General features: G+C 39.0%; 1 protein-coding gene across 4 annotated transcripts in view; it reads left to right on the plus strand.

Annotated features, from left to right (window-relative positions):
• LOC126418141 (serine/threonine-protein phosphatase 6 regulatory ankyrin repeat subunit B-like) overlaps nucleotides 1–20408 on the plus strand; it is a 352754-nt gene extending 332346 nt beyond the window's left edge. For all 4 annotated transcript variants that reach the window (XM_050085172.1, XM_050085171.1, XM_050085170.1 and 1 more), the window contains exon 16: nucleotides 19652–20408. In XM_050085172.1, the coding sequence (XP_049941129.1) occupies nucleotides 19652–20113 (462 nt within the window). In that variant the 3' untranslated portion in view covers nucleotides 20114–20408. The remainder of the gene's footprint in view (nucleotides 1–19651) is intronic.
• Nucleotides 20409–22134: the final 1726 nt, after the last annotated feature.

Raw genomic sequence — 22134 nt, forward strand, 5'->3', positions numbered from 1 at the left:
CGTCTTATGGTACCAGCAGTATTCAGTGTGTCAGGTGACTGATTGTGGCTTCATAACGATCGATGACATAGCTGACTATGAGTGCTCATCGTTTGCAGCATACTGATTTGTGTAGTCAGTTCAGCTAACAGTGACTGCAGGGATGAAAGAGTCACTACAGGCACATTATTTTGCTGTGAAACTAATGTTGACGCACTCACAGATGGATACATTTCCACTAATCTATCTGCCGTCTGTCCTAGCGCTGTCAAAACACCAGCACAGACCATTAAAATTTTCTGTGTATTGGAAGGTAGGCATTACAACTAGATGTTTCATAGTATATCGTCATTGACAGAATTACTCGCAAGTGTCCTTAGACAACATAGAAGTTGCAATGGGGTGTGATTGCCATATTCTTCTATTTGCAGAAGCTTTTCCAATCGCTTCCCCTCTAATTGCAATAGACATGTCGCTAAAACATTTTTAATAGATGCATATCATTTGGTGTTCAGAAGTGCAGTGAGGATGTGTTGCACTTCGGCAGCCAGACCTTCATTTAGTGCTGCGATGACACAGTTTTAGTTAGTTTCATCTGACGATATCTGTGCTAACATGAACTCACTTTCCAGTTGTGTGAACCATAATACAGGGTTATGTTGCCAGAGCAGTGAGGGTTCGATCATAGTTCTGCTAATCCCATTGCTTACATTTGGTTCTACATTTATTGTTGAGTCAGTCATTTGAAACATGAAAATAAACCCAATGGCAGCTGGCATGGAAGAAATAAGCCTGTGTGGTGGGATGTGATACTGTGCAATGGAGCTGGCACAGCTGTACTGACATAATAATTTCCTTCTCCTGATAATTTAAAAAGGGAAATGGATAGGTTAAAGTTAATGTTGGATATAGTGGGAATTAGTGAAGTTCGGTGGCAGGAGGAACAAGACTTCTGGTCAGATGAATACAGGGTTATAAATACAAAATCAAATAGGGGTAATGCAGGAGTAGGTTTAATAATGAATAAAAAAAATAGGAATGTGGGTAAGCTACTACAAACAGCATAGTGAACACATTATTGTAGCCAAGATAGATGCGAAGCCCATGCCAGCCACAGTAGTACAAGTTTATATACCAACTAGCTCTGCAGATGATGAAATGTATGATGAGGTAACAGAAATTATTCAGAGAGTGAAGGGAGACGAAAATTTAATAGTCATCGGTGACTGGATTTCGGTAGTAGGGAAAGGAAGAGAAGGAAACGTAGCAGGTGAATATGGAATGGGGGTAAGGAATGAAAGAGGAAGCCGCCTGATAGAATTTTGCACAGACCATAACTTAATCATAGCTAACATTTGGTTCAAGAATCATGAAAGAAGGTTGTATACCTGGAAGAGGCCTGGAGATGCTGACAGGTTTCAAATAGATTATATAATGGTAAGACAGAGATTTAGGAACCAGGTTTTAAATTGTAAGACATTTCCAGGGGCAGATGTGGACTCTGACCACAATCTATTGGTCATGAACTGCAGATTAAAACTGAAGAGGCTGCAAAAACGTGGGAATTCAAGGAGATGGGACTTGGATAAACTGACAGAACCAGGAGTTGCAGAGAGTTTCAGAGAGAGCATTAGGGAACGATTGACAAGAATGGGGGCAAGAAATACAGTAGAAGAAGAATGGGTCACTTTGAGAGATGAAATAGTGAAGGCAGCAGAGGATCAAGTAGGTATAAAAGGTGAGGGCTAGTAGAAATCCTTGGCTAACAGAAGATATATTGAATTTAATTGATGAAAGGAGAAAATATAAAAATGCAGTAAATGAAGCAGACAAAAAGGAATACAAACGTCTCAAAAATGAGATCGACAGGAAGTGCAAAATGGCTAAGCAGGGATGGCTAGAGGACAAATGTAAAGACGTAGAGGCATATGTCACTAGGGGTACAATAGATACTGCCTTCAGGAAAATTAAAGGGACATTTGGAGAAAAGAGAACCACTTGTATGAATGTCAAGAGCTCAGATAGAAAACCAGTTCTAAGCAAAGAAGGGAAAGCAGAAAGGTGGAAGGAATATATAGAGGGTCTATACAAGGGTGATGTACTTGAGGACAATATTATGGAAATGGAAGAGAATGTAGATGAAGATGAAATGGGAGATGATACTGCATGAAGAGTTTGACAGAACACTGAAAGATCTAAGTCAAAGCAAGGCCCCGGGAGTAGACAACATTCCATTAGAATTACTGATAGCCTTGGGAGAGCCAGTCCTGACAAAACTCTACCATCTGGTGAGCAAGATGTATGAGACAGGCGAAATATCCTCAGCTTTCAAGAAGAATATAATAATTCCAATCCCAAAGAAAGCAGGTGTTGACAGATGTGAAAATTACCAAACTATCAGTTTAATAAGTCATGGCTGCAAAATACTAACACAAATTCTTTACAGACAAATGGAAAAACTGGACGAAGCCAACCTTGGTGTAGATCAATTGTGATTCCTTAGAAATATTGGAACATGTGAGGCAACACTGACCCTACGACTTATCTTAGAAGATAGATTAAGGAAAGGCAAACCTAGGTTTCTAGCATAGAAGATAGATTAAGGAAAGGCAAACCTACGTTTCTAGCATTTGTAGACCTAGAGAAAGATTTTGACAATGTTGACTGGAATACTCTCTTTCAAATTCTGAAGGTATACAGTGAGTGAAAGGCTATTTACAATTTGTACAGAAAGCAGATGGCAGTTATAAGAGTCGAGGGGCATGAAAGGGAAGCAGCGGTATGGAGGGGAGTGAGTCAGGGTTGTAGCCTATCCCCGATGTTATTCAATCTGTATATTGAGCAAGCAGTAAAGGAAACAAAAGAAAAATTCGGAGTAGGAATTAAAATCCCTTGGAGAGGAAATAAAAACTTTAAGGTTCGCCGATGACATTGTAATTTGTCAGAGACAGTAAAGGACCTGGAAGAGCAGCTGAATGGAATGGACAGTGTCTTGAAAGAGGATATAAGATGAACATCAACAAAAGCAAAATGACGATAATGGAATGTAGTCGAGTTAACTCGGGTGATGCTGAGGGAATTAGATTAGGAGATAAGGCACTTATGGTAGTAAATGAGTTTTGCTATTTGGGGAGCAAAGTAACTAATAATGGTCGAAGTAGAGAGGATGTAAAATGTAGACTGGCAATGGCAAGGAAAGTGTTTCTGAAGAAGAGAAATTTGTTAACATCGAGTGTAGATTTAAGTGTCAGGAAGTCATTTCTGAAAGTATTTGTATAGAGTGTAGCCATATATGGAAGTGAAACATGGACGATAAATAGTTTGGACAAGAAGAGAATAGAAGCTTTTGAAATGTGGTGCTACAGAAGAATGCTGAAGAATAGATGGGTGATCGCATAACTAATGAAAAAGTATTGAATAGAATTGGGGAGAAGAGAAGTTTGTGGCATAACTTGGCTAGAAGAAGGGATCGGTCAGTAGGACATGTTCTGAGGCATCAAGGGATCACCAATTTGGTATTGGAGGGCAGCATGGAGGGTAAAATTGTAGAGGGAGACCAAGAGATGAATACACTAAGCAGATTAAGAAGGACATAGGTTGCAGTAGGTACCGGGAGATAAAGAAGCTTGCACAGGATAGAGTAGCATAAAGAGCTGCATCAAACCAGTCTCTGGACTGAAGACCACAACAACAACAACAACAACAACAACAATGGTTTCTTCTATTCAAAATTAAAACAAGTAGCTATCATGAAAAGTGGGGTTCATTAGATCATATGCTGAGAGTGTCAGTGCTCTACTGGACAGACTGGTAGGGCCTCTGTACTAGGCTCAGAGAACACTATAGAAACTGGAGATTAAAGAAAACAGATTCATCTTGTGCTGAACATTTCTTAAACCAAAACCAGTAATATGTAGTAAAATTAGAAGGCCTGCACTCAGAGGGAAAACATACAAAGTCACTCAATTAGTAATTAAAACGCAGGTGTGTGTATCTCCACAGTTTCTGTTGAATAAGCAGACTCAGTTAACCCCATTTAGACAATGTTACAATAATTACACAAATTCCTGTGCTCGTAGCTCTTCTCCATTGTATGTTATTCATAATTATTGTAAATGTGGCTTAATGAATGTGTAGCATACAGATATAACTGTGTCAAATTGTCATCAGAGATAACCTTCATAGTTTAATTGAAGAATAGCTTTCCGTCACCCTCCCCCCCCCCCTCCCCCCTTCCAATCTCCACAGTATTTTTGTCAGACCCTATGCTCATTCTGCACCCATATCCGTACCCTATGGCTCCTACCCCTGTAACTGTCCCCTCTGCTAGACTTGCCCTACACACCCTCCTACCACCACCTATACCATCCCTATAGCAGGTAAAAGATACACTATCAAACGGAGAGCCACCTATGAAACGACGCGGCATATACCAGCTGTAATGTAAACAGTTTTTGGCCTTTTACGTCAGCATAAGTACCATCAAGCCATCAGTTAGGATGAATGGGCATAGGCAGAGGGTGTAAGCTGGCAACACACAATATCCTGCTCACAACCCCATCGTGTCAGTGCCTGTTTCACCACACATGCCATCTGGATTCTTCCCCCAAACATCAGTTTCTCAGCACTCTGCACGTGGGAACTGGCGTTACAACATGGCCTCAGTTCTTGATGCCCACCCGGCCTTAATTTATGTTCATTTCTTCAGTCTCAGCATTTCTTCACAGTAACTATTCCTTTCATCACTCCCTTTTGGATTTCTGTATGTTCCATTTCTGACCCATCTGTTTTCCACCATCCCACCTCTGCTGTATACAATGCACTGTGTTTTCCACTCTTATTAACTCATACATGATGTTTTTTCAGTGATGTTTGCCTTGCCTATTACCCTATGTTCCAGCTTTAAGTCCTCAGGATTTCAAATTTCATCTGGTGCAGTCCCCAACAATCAGTCTTTCCTTCTGATCCTGTCCCAGGGTTCTGGGTGACTTTTCCAAACTCTACCCCTTTATCTAAATCTCACCAGCCCTTTTCCTTCGCCCCTTTTCCTTCCACTTGAACTCTTGTGTCAGAAGAAGGAGCCATTCATATCAGTGCGCACTCCACTGCAGAGTGAAAATCTCATTCTGGAAACATCCCCCAGGCTGTGGCTAAGCCATGTCTCCGCAATATCCTTTCTTTCAGGAGTGCTAGTTCTGCAAGGTTCGCAGGAGAGCTTCTGTTAAGTTTGGAAGGTAGGAGATGAGGTACTGGCAGAAGTAAAGCTGTGAGGATGGGGCGTGAGTCATGCTTGGGTAGCTCAGTTGGTAGAGCACTTGCCCGCGAAAGGCGAAGGTCCCGAGTTCGAGTCTTGGCCTGGCACACAGTTTTAATCCTCCAGGAAGTTTCAAGGAGCCATTGGCTCCAAAAGCTTGCAAATTTAAATAACTTTGTATGTGTATTCTCCTGCTGCTGCTGCTTGGCAACTAGATTCTTCATCAATCTAACTTAATTATATTTTCTAAAATACACATTTCATTAGTTATATTTATTTCTAATATGCAGTTGATATGGCTGATTGAACAACCTTCCCTCTCTAATGGTGCACTGTCTATAATGGCCAATTGTCAATGGGTTATTAAACCCTAATATTCCCTCCTCCTTATTAGTGCAAGGGAGATAATCTGCCACAAGACAATCAGATATTCATAAAGCAGCACCTTTCTTTCATTTCTGTCAGGTGGAAGATAATACATTCTGAGAAGTACAGTCCACTTTTATTACAGTACATAAAACGGCAATGATGTATATTGATGGTAAATAAACTGAAGTTTTTAAAATGACTGAATGAAAATCATTCAGTGAATTCTTCTCACTATATTGATTCAGTGTTTAGAGACTGAATCTTCTTGTTGATGTGGGTGGATATACTAGTATTTATTCGAAATTCTCAGTGAAGTGCAACCCAGATCAGTGAAACAGTAAGTTATTTGTACATCATATGTCACCTGACAAAGAAGTTCTGATGGGAAATAACTTGATTATGTGTCTATGTACAGCCTTGTCCACATTCAAATTAATGAATTGTTACTTCATAGAGCAAACATAGAAAGTGGTAATGGAAAACGACCTCTCAAACATGTTACTCCATTCAATTTCATGTCATCTTTCCTTCCACCAACCTTCTAAAATTTCCTCATTCCACAGACTAGATTATCATTCTTGCAATTATATCACATAATTAGAAGATGGAAAATCTAGGGTGGAATTTAACAATATTATGAAAAGGATAGTTGCTACTCACCATATAGCAGAGATACTGAGTCGCAGATAGGCACAACAAAAAGACTGTCAAAATAAGCTTTTGGTCAATGAAGTTTTTGTGAAAAATAGATGGCAGACACCCCCCCCCCCCCCCACACACACACACACAAGACCACACTCTCAAGCAGCTGAAGCCAGACTACAAGCAGCAGCAGCAGTGCATGATGGGAGAGGCAAGTAGGTAGGGGTAAGGAGGTAGCAGGGGTGCGGACGGGGAGGGATAATAAGGTGGGGGTGGGGGAGAGTGAAGTGCTGCTGGGGAGTGTGCAAGGATGAGGTGGAGTAAGGGTTGGGCAGCTAGGTGTAGTCAGGAGGTTAGATGGAGGGTGGGGGTTGAGGGTAGGGGTAGTGGAAAAAGAGAGAAATAAATAGACTGGGTGCATTGGTGGAATCGAGGGCTGTGTATTACTGGAATGGGAAAATGGAAGGGGATAGATGGGTGAGGACAATGACTAACAAAGGTTGAGACTAGGAGGGTTACGGGAACTTAGGATATGTTGCAGGGAGGCTTCCCACCTGCGCGTTTCAGAAAAGCTGGTGTTGATGGGAAGGATCCATATGGCACAGGCTGTGAAGCAGTCATTAAGATGAAAGATGTTGTGTTGGCAGCGTGCTCAGCAACAGGGTGGTACAGTTGTTTCTTGGCCACAGTTTGTCGTTGGCCATTCATGTGGACAGACAGCTTGCTGGTTGTCATGCCCACATAGAATGCAGCACAGTGGTTGCAGCTTAGCTTGTAGGTTTAATGACTGGTTTCGTAGGTAGCTCTGCCTTTGATGGGATAAGTGATGTTTGAGGCCGGACTGTGTGATGAAGCAAGCTGGGATATTTTTACTCCCCCTCTTGTTTTGCCATCTGCCTACTTAAATTCATTTTTTTCAATTTTAATTATTATCATTAACATACGTGAGTATAATATGCATTTTCATAAAAGAGAAAGATTGGCACTCAGTTTTAAAGCATATAGCACCAGATCTAGTTTTGTGCTTAGTTTTGTGTGTGTCATCAGTTTCCTAATTCATTTTGACTATTAATTTCTGTTGTTGTATTATAAACAAACATAAATTCTGTACTAATTACAAACATTTGGAAGACGAATCACTGGCATTCTTTAAGTATTTATTTGGCTCTATTTGAAAACAAATTATCAACCCCAGCCCTTAATTAATTCCTAAGTAATTAACAGTTTTGTCAGAAGTATTGTTTGCATAACGATGTATGTTGATTTCATCATTTAAACAAATAATAACTCTTGTAGTAGAAGAAACTATTAAAAAAAAAAACAATTTTTCGATGTATTGAGTTAATTTAAAGAGTTAAGTTTTAATTTTGATTTCTGTAAATTTAACTTCGAACAATGTATAGTTTCAGTACCTATTAATGCAAGGACATATAAGTGCCTGATTTTTGGTCCTGAGACAGTCAGTCCAAGGTTGAGTTTCAGCCGAGAAAACTGTGTTGATTAGAACAACAACAATGATTCAACTTAACTGTGAAATAAGTGTAACACAATTAGGCCGTGTATTAAAACAGTGACAGTGTCTGCTCCATGTTTATCTTTCTATTCTTCAAGAACTGTGAACTTTATGGTTATGTTTTTACTGCACATAGATGTTCAACAGAAAACTATTGTGGCAGTATGTGGATGTTCGCCTGAAAACTATTAATGAGGCTCATCAAAAGTAAAACAATAGTGCACTGGCCATATTAAATGTGTGTATGTGGGGTTGTGAAAAGTGAAAGTAAACACCTGTGAAATGCGACTGTGTACCTGTTGACTACATCATTTACCGCAGACAGTACTGCACTTCCACCCCCAATTTTTTCAGCCAGTATGTCGAATCTGAGGACAGCAAACGAAGAAAAAAAGCAGGGAACATCATCACAACTGGAAAAGGTGGTGGTGGGAGGATGTATGGGACAGGTCTTGCATCTACTTCTATTACAGGTATATGAGCCATGAGGTAAGGGATTGGGATCAGGGGTTGTGTAACGATGGATGAATATACTGTGTAGGTTCGCTGGACGGCAGAATACCACTGTGGGAGGGTGGGAAGGGTAGTGGGCAGGACATTTCTCATTTCAGGGCACAATGGGAGATAGTTCAAACCGTGATTCAGAATGTAATTCAGTTGCTCCAGTCCTGGGTGGTACTGAGTTAAAAGGGGAATGCTCCTCTCTGGCTGGATGGTGAGACTTAGTGAGGTAGTGCGTGACTGTAAAGTTAAGGCACGGGAGATTTGTTTTTGCACAAGGTTGGGGGGATAATTACGGTCTGTAAAGGCCTCTCTGAACTCCGCCACTGGGAGATACCATGGAAATCCCAGTGCCAGTCCCAAACCTAGATAAAGGAGGAGGTTGGGCATGGGGCTAATAACCCTATCCCAGAAAAAAGAGCTAGTTATGGAACCAAAGGACAAAGGAAGCCAGACGGATGTAACAAATAAACGGCCTTGGCAACGAAAATGACATATGAACTGGTATTTAGTGATATGAAATGTGAGAACACTTAACAAGACTGGAGAACTACGGAATCTGAAAAGGGAAATGAAGAAATATAATGTGATGATGGCAGCTATACAAGAGGTGAAATGGGAAGGAAATGGAATATTAGCAGCATATGGGACATACATATTGTGGTACAGCTGTTGAGGTAGAGGATATGGAGACACAAGTTTTCTGGTTGATAATGCTCATAAGGATGCCATATTGAAATTTAAGCCTGTTGGTGAAAGAATCTGTGTATTAGGGATGAAAGCCCACTTTTTCAATATTTCCTTCGTATGTTCGTATACTCCAACAGAAGCATATGAAACAGGAAATAGTAACGGTGGCAAAGCATGATGTTAAGGTGGTTATGACGGACTCTAATGTGCAAGTAAGAAGAGAAATTTCATATAGGAAAGCAGCTGGACAGGACAGCATGCATGAAGCTTCTAATGACAATGGTATCAGACTAATTGATTGCCATGAACAAAACATGATTATTAAAAGCATATGGATGCAAAGGTAGGATAGAAGGAAAAATTACGTGGTGCTCCCCAGATGGAATCACAAAAAAACAGATTGATCACGTACTCATAGATAGATGACATGCTTCAGGTACACTAGAAGTGGGTAGTGTCTATATCTACATCTACATATACACTCCACTAGCCACCAAGCGGTGTATGCACTGGTGCAGATGGAGATAGTGATCACTATTTGGTAAGAATTAAATACAGATAGAGGATAGTCAATTACAGACAGACAAAGAGAACTATTGTGCTATGGTTTGATGGTGCTAAGCTAAGAAATGATGAAAATATAGTGCAACAGTATAAAACTATTTTGACAAATAGACTTAATGAAGTCAAAAATTGGGCAGGAGAGGTTACTGAAGAAAGATGGGAAACAGTCAAAGCTATAATACAGAAGACAGCTGAAACTGTATTGGGTAGAAAAAAGCAATTGAGAACCCAGTTCTGCTTTGATGAAGGAGGAAGACAGAAGGAAGGAATGAGCCAAGAAAAAGAATCCTGCAGAGGAGAACAAGAATTACTGCAGAAGAATACTAGGAGAAGAGAAAGGATGTGAATAAGGGATGTAGGAGGAAAAAGAGTGGATTTGAAAAATGGTGGATTGATTAATTAAAAGAGAGAAGCCTGAAAGATATAAAGAAATCATTCCCATGCAGAACAGTGTTCTGTAAAGATAAAAAGGGAAATCTGTTTGTAAGGAAAGATCAGATTTTAGACAGATGGGTGGAGTATTTTGTAAACTACTGAATACAGAATCGGAAAAGAATGGTGAAGTAGATGCTGCTGTGGTAGATAAGGTGGAGCAGGAAGTAAACAGGGAAGAGAAGAGTACTAGGAAACTGTTGAGGAACATACACTGGAAAAAGTTAAAGTTAGTATCAAGACTCTTAAAAACAATAAAGCTCTGGGAGAAGACAATATTACAGTAGAAATGATAAAATATGATGGAGGAAAACTAATAAGGGTTTTGCATGAGATTATAGTGGAAATATGGTGCAAAAGAAAATATGCCAGAACAGTGGAATATAGCTATAATATGCCCTATTCATAAGAGACATGTCAAAGCCAACTGTGCAAATTATAGAGGGTTAGCCCTGGTCTGTATAGTAAATAAAGTATAAGGAAAAATCATGGCAGGGCGACTCAGTATATATGTAGAAGAGTATGTAGGACACTACCAGTGTGGTTTCAGAACTAATAGAACAATTACAGATCAGATATTTCCCATCAGACAGATCCTTGAAAAATGTTATGAGTATAACATTTATGTCCACCAGCTGTTCATCGATTTCAAACAAGCTTATGATTGTATCAACAGGTATCAACTCTGGAAGGCAATGCAAGATGCAGGAGTATCCAACAAAGTAATAAGACTGGTCCAAATGACTTTGAGAAGAACAGCATGTAAAGTGAAGGCTGAGGGCACTTTATCAAAGGCATTTGAAATTAACCAAGAGTTGTGACAGGGTGATGTGCTCTCCACTACTCTGTTTAATGTACAGTTGGAGAGGGTAATGTGAAAGACACAAAGTGGAAACCCTGGACGAACACCGTTTAATATAGTGACACAGGCTCTTGCATGTGCAGATGATATTGATTTGTTATCCAGGAGGAAACAGGACCTGGAAGAAAAGTTTGAAAAATTAGAAAGATATGGAGCAGAGATGGGGCTGACAATCAGTCAAAGACAAAGACTAGGAAACCAGCTCACTAGGAAACAAACTGTTTTAAAAAAAGTAGAAAGTTGGAGGAAAGTTCTGTTGTTAGGTAGTAGCTGTGGAAGAGGTGTGAGCCGGATCTTGCAGGAAAAATTAGGTGACAGGTACAAGGTCACAAGTATTTTCAAGCCCAGTGCATGTTTTAGGCAAGTGATAGAGGCTGTAGGATCATCGCGCAAGGGTTTTACAAAACAGGATCATGTTGTGGTAATGGGTGGAGTGGGAAACAGTACTGATAGGGATCAAGGCTACAATATTGAGTGTGACCTGGTAAAAGTAGAATCTGCAACGAACCATACAAACTTTGACTTGGTTCCTGTTTTCATGCAGTATTATCAGCCCCAATTGAACAGCTCTGTCAGGAGGGTCAATATGGTGCTAGATCAACTGCTTCGGATGTCTACTTTAGCTGGGAAAGGTTTGGTTCTTGTTGATGGTATTAGTAGTTCGAACTTCACAAGACATGGCCTGCATCTCAATAGGAAAGGAGAGGGTAAACTGGCTGGGATGATAGCAAAATCTTTAAGGGGGGGAGGGGGGAGGGGAGGCACTGAAACTCTTTGGAGTACTCCTTTTTTAGGCTAAGATCAGTGTCCAGTCATCCAACATTGATTGAAATGAAGCTTAATGAGAAGCTCAGACTGGCAGATATGAGCGATGTTAAAATATCACAAGAGTGTCATAACAGTACAGTGAAAAATAATGTTAGTGTGTCACAAGATTCTCATAAAAGTGCAATGAAAAATAATGTTAGTATATTGCATCAGAATATCAATGGATTAAAAAATAAAGTAAATGAGCTTCTTGCTTCTTTAGAAGATTTAGGAACTGAGGGTGGAACAGACGTACTGTGCCTGTCTGAACATCATACAGCCATAGGTATGGAAATGATGAATGTTGGTGGATATAAGATTTCAGCACATATAAGCAGACACACTATGAAGAGAGGAGGAGTTGGCATATATGTTAAAATCTATCATAGTGTGAAAAATTTAGAAACTAAAAATTTTTGTGTAGAGCAACATATAGAAGCATGCATGTGTGAGCTGAAACTAAATAATAGTACTTTTAAAATTTTAGCCATGTATAGGTCCCCGTTGGAAAATTTTCAACTGTTTTTGTAAAACTTGGATTCTTTGTTGTGCTGTCTGTCAGACAGAGGGAAGAAAATTATTGTTTTGGGGCATTTCAATGTAGATTTTCTGAAAGAGTCCAATAAAAAGCTTGACCTTGAAGTATTACTTGGTTCTTCCAATTTGACATCAGTTATTGATTTTCCTACTCAGGTGGTACAGGAAAGCAGCACACTGAGAGATAGTGTTTTTATAGACCAAGATAAATTTAATCAAATAAAAAATTCTCCAGTTAAGATTGGTCTGTCTGATCATGATGCACAGCTAGTTACAGTATGTGACATAGCCCCATACAGTAATTCAAAACAGTCTTCCAAAATAGTGCATTCAATTAATGATTTAACAACTGAAAATTTTACAGAAAGCTTCCAAAAGTTACACTCATATGAGTGACCTATTTCATGATACCTTTGTGAGTATATTTGAAAATAGTTTCCATAAGAATTCAGAGTAATGTAATTTCAAGAAACTATGGCTTACTGAAGGGATAAAAATATCTTGAAAACAGAAAAGGGAAATGTATCTTATATCTAGGAGGAGCAATGGTCCGGAAACATTCAAACATACTAAAAGCTACTGCACTGTATTAAGAAACATTATTAAAAAGTCCAGAAGTATGTGCATTATGTCTGAGATTAGCACAACTGATAATAAAATTAAAACAATTTGGAATATTGTTAAAAGGGAAACAGGGCAACTGAAAGCACAAGGAGACTGTATTTCTATCAAACTTAGTGAAAAGTTTGTTAACAAGAAGTCAGAAGTAGAAAACATTTTACTAAACATTTTTTAAGGGTTGTAGGAAAAATAGGATCCAGCTATTCATTAGGAAATGCAAGGCAGTATATGCAAGAGGCAATACCTAAGCAATCTGATAAAATTGAAATTCAACCCACTTTTCCTACTGAAATTAGGAAAATAATAAATTCACTCAAAAGTAAAAGCTCACATGGAATTTATGCCATTTCCAACACAGCATTAAAAGCTTGTTCCCAACAAACAAATAGGATTCTCAGCCACTTATGTAGTAGCTCACTGAAACAGGGCATTTTTTCAGATAGACTGATATACACTATTGTTAAACCATTGCAAAAAAAAAGGGGATGGGTCTGATACTAACGACTACCACCCAATCTCAGTTATGACAACTTTATCCAAAATTCTTGAAAAAGTCCTGTATTTAAGAGTGGCTTCACAATTTTCTAAAAATGAAGTACTAATAAAATGTCAGTTTGGTTTTCAGAAAGGTTTTTTTAAAAGAAAATGCTATACATGCTTTCACTAATCAAATATTAAATGCTCTGACTAACCAAACATCACCCATTGGGATATTTTGTGAAACCTCAAAGGCTTTTGATTGTGTGAATCACGAAATTCTTCTAGATAAGCTTAAGTATTGTGGTATGAGTGGGACAGTGCACAAATGGTTTAATTTATATTTAACTGGAAGAATGCAGAAGGTTGAAATTAACAGTACAGATAGTCAGCAAAGATCAGCAGAGTCCTCTAACTGGGGAGGTATCAAGAATGGTGTCCCACAGGGTTCAGTCTTTAGTCCCTGATTGTTCTTAATATATATTAATGACTTGCCACTCTAGAATCATGAAGGAGCAAAACTGGTTCTTTTTGCTGAGGATGCAAGTATAGTAATCACAATCTATAAACAAGAAACAGCTGAGGAAATTGTAAATAATGTCTTTCAGAAAATTATTAAGTGGTTCTCTGCTAATGGACTCTCACAAAACTTTGAGAAAGCACAGTTTATACAATTTTGTACAGTAAATGGCATAACACCATTGGAAACATAGAATATGAACAGAAGTCTGCTGCTAAGGCAGAAAATTCAAAATTTCTGGGTGTGTGCATTGATGAGAAACTGAGTTGGAAGAAACACATCAATGATCTACTGAAATGGTTATGCTCAGCTACTTATGCTGTTAGGGTTGTTGGTTTTTGGTGATAAACATGTCAGTAAATTAGCCTACTATGCCTATGTTCATTCACTGCTTTCATATGGCATCATATTTTGGGGCAATTCATCATTAAGAGAAAAAGTATTCATTGCACAAAAGCGTGTAATCGCAATAATAGCTGGAGCCCACCCAAGATCACCTTGCAGACATTTATTTAAGGAACCTGAGATATTCACAGTACCTTCAGAATACATATATTCACCTATGAAATTTGTTATTAATAACACATCCCAATTCAAAAATAACAAGGGATGTTCTTCACTATTCTGGATTAAATCTCACTTTGGCACAGAAAGGGGTGAATTATGCTGCCACATAAATCTTTGGTCATTTACCAAATAGCGTTAAAAGTCTGACAGCCAGCCAACATTTAAAAGCAAATTAAAAGAATTTCTGAATGATGAGTCCTCCTACTAAATAGATGAATTTTTAGATATGAAGGAGTAACAGAAAAAAAGAATATTAATTAATTAATTTGTGCAAAGAAAACTTATGTTAAAGTGACACCATATGCATCATTACGAACTGTCATATTCATGATGTATGGAACAAGTATTAATGTATACATGTATGTTTATTAACATCTAGGAAAAGGTGTAGTGAAGGAGAAAGGAGCTTGATTTGAACAGGAAATAATTTGAATGCTGCGAGAGCTTTAAATATCGTGGGTCACTGGTAACTGAGAATAATGATATGAGAGAGGAAATACACGTTAGTAAGTATTTAGAGCAAAAAACCTTAGTTGGAATCTAAAGCTGTCAGTGTATTGTACAGTAGTGAGACCTGTAGTGATGTATGGTTCAGAGACTTTGACAATGATGCAAAATGATGAAGAGTTGTTGCAAGGATGGGAAAGGAAGATACTTAGGAAAATCTTTGGGCCAGTTAATGATAGGGAGTTTTGGTGAATCAGAAATAATAATGAGATCTGAGAGTTGTACAACAAACTAGGTATCATGACTGAAATAAAGAGTAATAGACTATGTTGGTTGGGACATGTAGAAAGAATGGTGGAGAGCAGCACATTCAAGAACGTTTTGCAAGAAAAACCAGGTGGACACCATATGAGGAGCAGACTGAGGACCAGATGGCTAGACAACATGGAGTGGGACTTGACAAGAATAGGGATTAGAAGATGGAGAGCCAAGGCAGCCATCAGAGAAGAGTGGGCGCAGATTGTCCAGAAGGCCAAGGCCCTACATGGGCTGTAGCACCAAGGAGAGAGTAAGTAAGTAATGGACTCTGTGACGCTTGTGACTGGTTTAACAGGTAGCCCTGCCTTTGACGAGATTGAGCCACGAGGGTAATGCTCCTCCATATCCGAATGGTGAGACTTTGGGAGGTGGTGGGTCACTGGAAAGATAAGGCACATGAGATCTGTTTTTATACAGAGGTGGGAGGGTAATTACAATTCATAAAGGCCTCAATGAGACCCTCGATATATTTTGAGAGGAAACGATTGGTACTACCGATGCAGCAGCCACGGGTGGCTGGGCTGTATGGAAGGGACTTCTTGGTATGGAATGCGTGGCAGATGTCAAAGTGGAGGTGTTTCTGGTGGCTAGTAGGTTTGATATAGACAGAGGTACTGCTGTAGCCATCTTTGAGGTGGAATTCAACATCTAGGAAGGTGGTTTATTGGGTAGAGTATGACCAGGTGAAGCAAATGGGGGAGAAGCTGTTGAGGTTCTGGAGGAATGTGGATAAGGTGTCCTCACCCTCAATCTAGATCACAAAGATGTCACCCGTGAATCTTAACTAGGTGAAGGGTTTATGATTCTGGCTGTTTAGGAAGCATTCCTTTAGATGGCCTATGAGTAGGTTGGCATAGGATGGTGCCATTCAGGTGCCCATAGCCGTATGCCAGATTTGTTTGTAGGTAATGCCTTCAAAGGAGAAATAATTGCGGGTGAGGATATAGATGGTCATGACGACTAGGAAGGAGGTTGTTGGTTTGGAATCCATTGGGCATTGGGAAAGGTTGTGTTCAATAGCAGTAAGGCCATGGTTGTTAGTGTAAAGGAACATGGCATCAATAGTTGGTGGAGGAAATGGTTGGTATCTTCTTTATAAGAGGGTAGGTTCCGGGTGATAGATTGAAGGTGTTGGTCTATGAGAGCAGAGATTCTCTCAGTGGGGGCACAGTAACCAGCCACAATAGGGCATCCTGGGTGGCTGGGTTTATAGACTTTAGGAAGCATGCAGAAGGTAGGAGTGTGGGGAGTGGTAGGGGTGAGCAGAGAGATGCCCTCCAGGGAGAGTTTCTGGGATGGGCCTAAGGATATGAGGAGACTTGAGATCCTGCTGGATTTCTGGCATGGGGTCACTGGGGCAAGGATCGTAGGTGCATGTTATCTGATAGTTTGTGACGAAGCAAGCAGATCCCTGCTTGCTTCCTCTCTCGTTTTGCCATCTGCCTCCTTAAATTCATTTTTATTTTCATTTTTGCCTGATTACCATTAACATGCATGAGTATAAGCTGCATTTCCATAAAAGAGAAAGGTTGGTCCTCGGTCTTGAGGAATATAGCACCAGGTCTAATTTTGTGCATAGTCATAGTTTTGTGTATATAATTAATTGCGTAATTTATTTTGACCATTCCTAGTTAATACTTTAGTTTTAGGTTGAAATCAGTAATTGTTGCATGGCAGATTTTATTATTGACTTATAAACAAATATAAATTCTGTACCAATTATAAACATTTGGATGAACTACTAGAATTCTTGAAGTATTTATTTGGCTCTGTTCAAAAACATATTAGCACAGCCAGCCCTTAAATAATTCCAAAATAATTACCAGGTTTGTCAAAAGTTGTTAGCATAACTATAACTGTTAATTTCATTATTTAAACAAATAATTCAGCCTAACCTTTGTCGTAGAAGACAATGTTAAAAAGAAAGAATTTTTAGATGTATTCTGTTAATTGAATGAGTTATGTTTTAATTGTAATTTCTGTAACTTAAACATCGAACAATGTTTAGTTTCAGTGCCTATTATCGAGAGGATGTATAAAGGACTGACTTTTGGTCTCAAGACGCTCAGGCCATGGCTGATTTTCAGAGGCAATTTATGTACTGGTTAAAATAACAACACTGCATCATTTTAACAGTAGAATAAGTGTAAACTAAATAGGCCATGTGTTAAAACACTTAATGACAATGTCTGTTCAATTTATTTGAGAAATAGGGTCACACGTACCTGTTATTCTGCGAGAACTGTGAACTGTGTGGTTAGGTTTTTACTGCTCATAGATGTTCAACAGCAAACTATGGTAGCAGTATGCTGATGTTTGCCTGCAACCTATTAATGAGGCTTATCAACATTTAACTGCAGTGAACTTGCCATATAATTGTGTAATATTGGGGTCAGTGGGGGTTGTGAACAATAAAAGTAAAGAACCGTGAAATGCAATTGTGCAACTGTTGGCTACATCATTTACAGTAGTCAGTGTTGAACTTCCAACACCCATTTTTCAGCTGGTATAACAATGCAGTACATCGACACCAAGGACTGTCAATGAATTAATAAAGTAGATGGAAGTTACAAGCTGGTGGAGTCCTTCTGCCAGGTAATCATTGCGATTCAAAACAACAGTGGTGAAGCCTTTGCAGGTAGTATAATAAGATCATAATCAGTTTTTAGGTGGTAGACTGGTTGTTTCTGCAGATTTAAGGTTAGTTTGTGTGTTTAGGGATTTGGGGAATTATGGTGAGGCAAGGTTCAAGGTTAAGAAATTCTGGAAAGTTAACAGGGCATGACTTGGGGCAATGGGGGTGGATCATGGTTGGATGGAGAAGTGAACTGAGTCAGGCAGGGTTCAACATTGGTCTGTAGATGAGTCTGTTCGGTAGGGTTGGTGTCGAAAAAGTGTTTCCACTCTAGGGACTGGGAGAAGGAGTGGTCTTTAACAAGCATGATTGAATTTGAGAGTGGGACAAAAGGTGAGGCTTTGGGAAAGGACTGATATTTCTGGGGGGCTAAAGGCTTTTGGAAGAAAGGTTCATTACTGTGTTTCAGATCTGTTTAGGTTCTGGATTCTGTGTGGTGTTGGGAGGGAGTTTTGGATGCTGGGGTAAATGAAGTGGTCTGTGAGACAGGGTTTGTCAGCTACGAGGGGATGTGGGGGAGGTTTGGAGGTAGTTGTAGAGGTGGTGGCCTCTGGTACTGCAAGGCAGGAGTAGGAAGCGACCAGGATAAAGAATTTTTGAGGTGGCATTGTTCATGTTGCTGTAGTTCCTGAAGGTCAAGAAATTCAGTGTGTGTTATGGATTCGAGGAATTTGAGATTGCATAGCAGGAGAATTTTATGGATGGAGAGAAGATATTGCAAGGAGGTTTGGGCTTGATGGATATGGTTTTGCAGGACTAAGTTGGTGAGGGCCAAGGATTTACAGAATCTGAACAGATGGGGGTCATTCTGGAAGGAAGCGTGGCAGCCAGAGGTAGGTAATTTCATTATGACAAGGCCATTTTGGGGGGATACAATGAGCCAAGCAACAACGCAGGAACAGTATGTGGGTCTGCGTTATGGCTAGGGATAGGAATCTTTTCTCTATTGACGTAGATGGAAAGAGCAAGGATCCATGGTGGTGGGGGAAAAAAAAGAGAGAGAGAGAAACGTGAAGAAATATGTAAAATAATGTAGGATTACTTCCAAAAAAAATTGCAATAATACACCCAAATAAATAGGAAAAAATCACAAAATGGATGAAATAGGAGACAACAAGATTAAATCTGGTGAGTACGATGATAGTGAAAGGCAAAAACCCGCTAAAATTGGTGTGAAGTCACAATAGGATTAAAGAAAAGATATAAATAAAAAAATATTTTAATGTTGGTTGCAGGTCTGAGGGTGGATAAGTGTGAAGAAGAGGGGCAGCATATGAGACCTCTAACCTGTTATCCCTCCCCCTCCCCAACCCAGCCTCCTCCTTAGCCCCACACAATTCACCCAGTTGCCTCTCCAATCATGCACTGCTGTTGCTGCTCATAGTCTGGCTTCAGGTGCCAGAGAGTGTGGTTGTGTGTGTGTGTGTGTGTGTGTGTGTGTGTGTGTGTGTGTGTGTGTGTGTGTCATCTATTTTTGACAAAGAGTGTTGGCCGAAAGCTTATTTTGTGACAATATTTTTGGTGTGCCTCTCTGTGACTCAGTATCTGCACTATATGGTGAGTGGCAACTATCGGCAACTATCCTTTTCATAATATTGTTACGTAACTAGAAGAATGTGTTTATATTTATTTGTGGAAGCTTTATCTCTGTCTTGAAGACTAACTATAGTTACAAAGTTCTGTGGTCATCTCTGATGTGTGTGCATATACTACACATTTTATTTTTAAAGTAAATCTTGATTTGTTCTCACAGTTTAGATGCACACATTAATTTGAGTAGTGATACAATTAAAATATCTGCGTCACTGTACTAGAAAAGTCATAGGTGATATTTTGATGAAAATGTTGTGTACACGACATTCTTAAATTGCCATAACTTCTTTATTATTTATGCAAAATATTTTTTCTTTGTGCAGATGTTAGAAGATTTGATTTCGTTGGGAACTAATCTTGAAAAATGTTGGTGGGATCCTGAACACAAGACAACCTTGTTACATATTGCAGCAAAGAACAGTTTCAAAATGGTGAAGCACATCTTAGGCATGCAACAGAATCCAGATGAATGGAATAATGATGGTCAGACAGCCCTCCACTGTGCAGCTCTTTCTGGTTGTGCACTGACTGTGAAATACCTCTTGGATGAGGGCCACATTCCAATTGATCAGAGGGACAGAAATGGCAAAACTTCCCTCATGTTGGTAAGTTCCATGAGAGACTGGGATTCCTGGACTCCTAGGATGATGGAATTCTTGATACATGAAGGTGCTGATGTAAAATTACGTGACAATGAGAACAGAACAGCCCTCGAACTAGCTCTTCAGTCTGGGGTATACTGTGCTGCAGAAATTTTGGATCTGGAAGAGTGGGTTCAGATGTGAAGTGCACCTGTGTGTTAACTATGGAGGGGATGGACAACTTTGTGATATTTTGCAGTGCAATGAAAACTGTCTTGTTATTCTGAAACATTTTTAATTCATTGTTTTGTAATAATAATTCACTTGTGGTACAGACAGAGAATGTTATTGTGTTCAATACAATATAGATGATGCAGTCAATGATTACTATTAATTACATATACCATCCAGTTTGTGTAAGGTGAAGATGATTTTCTTTGAGGAGAAGAAAATTTTTATTGTAGTTTTCCTGATATTAAATATTTATACACCTTTTTCACACAGTGTTATACCTGACTTGTTGATCCCCCATATCTCAATTTTCACATTATGCTAAATGAGAAAATTTTTCTCAGTAAAAACTCCCTTCTCTTAAATGTCAATACTATTAAAGCATTTCAAACCTGCAACAAACTCATGATGAACTGTGGTGACTCCCATAAATTACACAGTTCATTTCCCAAGCTGCATAATTCTCACTCAGTGAAAGTGCATCTCTAGTGTGCACACTGCTATTGTAACACTGATTAACCCTAGGAGGGAAGGAAAATTTACAAAATAATTGGTTTTTAAACTTATCTTTCCTTTTTTGGTATCATTGTCCATTAGGTCATAGTTTTTTTCTGTGTATTTGAATAAAGCAGATACGTGTTCATTTCTCATTCTCATTCAGCTTGAATCATTCACAGAATTTTAAAAACCTCACCGTTGAAATGTTGACATCATACAATAATGAAAGACAAAGAAGGACTCACATGACATATGAATAAATGGTAATCACAATAACTGAGACTCAGTTGGTATGCTTTTTCTGTATTTTTAATTTCTCTTCTTACACCAGAACATCTCTGACAAAAGTCTTTCATATTAGAATTATTTTGTAAATAAAACATAAAATTTTATGTTGCTGAGTTGTTCAGTAGCCAAATTCACAGCTTTCTGAACTGCCCACATTTTCTCCCCTTTGAGGAATACAGTTGTGTCATCTGCAGTTATTATGGTTTTGTGTGCATCTATATTCAGACTCAAGTCATAAATATGTCTGGGAAATGGAGGTACCAATGCTCAGCCCTGTGGCACACATTGTTTAACAGTTTTACTGCTAGATAGGATTTCAGTTAATGATTGAGTTGTTTGTTAGTGTGCTTTGTGCTGACTGTCTGTATGAAATTGCTAGAAACAATGCATTCCATTTGTTTGCAAGTCGTCTGATACCGGTACCATATGTTTAGTTTTTTCCAGCAATATTTTATGATCCGATGTGTCAAAACCCTTTGGAATATTAGGAATATGCCTGTAGTGTGTTGTTTCGTACCTAACAGATCTAGTATCATATTAATGCAGTCACATACCGCTCGTTCTGCACATTTATTGTTTTCATTTCATATCCCTACAAATTGCCACACTTGGGTATTTGTTGGAGTTGACTGATTCAAATTTTGAATCATAGATATTGCAGTCATAGATTACTATGTTTTTCCATTGAGTGAAGTGCATAATTTTACATTTCTGAACATTTAAAGGAAGTTGCCAATTTTGCACCACTTTGAAATCTTATCAATCTCTGACTGAAGATTTATGCAGTTTTCATTAGACAATACTGTATCATACTCTAGTGAACTGGCAATGCTTCACAATTACTAAATTTCTATGGGAACTTGACACACGCCCTAATGTTGGGTATCTCTCGGAACTGTGCCAGGATGAAAATTTTGTCTCGTCTTTGCAACTTCACCCACTGTGAAGGAGTGGAACTTGAGATTATAATAAGATATTAACAGAATTGTAATGTAATGAACAAGACACTTATTTTCATTTTTGGTTGTTATTATTTTTAGACATCTGCTTGTGTCTGTGTATGTGCGGAAGGATATGTGTGTGTGTGCGAGAGTATACCTGTCCGTTTTTCCCCCCTAAGGTAAGTCTTTCCGCTCCTGGGATTGGAATGACTCCTTACCCTCTCTCTTAAAACCCACATCCTTTCGCCTTTCCCTCTCCTTCCCTCT

This window comes from Schistocerca serialis, chromosome 1 (genome assembly GCF_023864345.2).
Source record: "Schistocerca serialis cubense isolate TAMUIC-IGC-003099 chromosome 1, iqSchSeri2.2, whole genome shotgun sequence".
NCBI lineage: Eukaryota > Metazoa > Arthropoda > Insecta > Orthoptera > Acrididae > Schistocerca > Schistocerca serialis.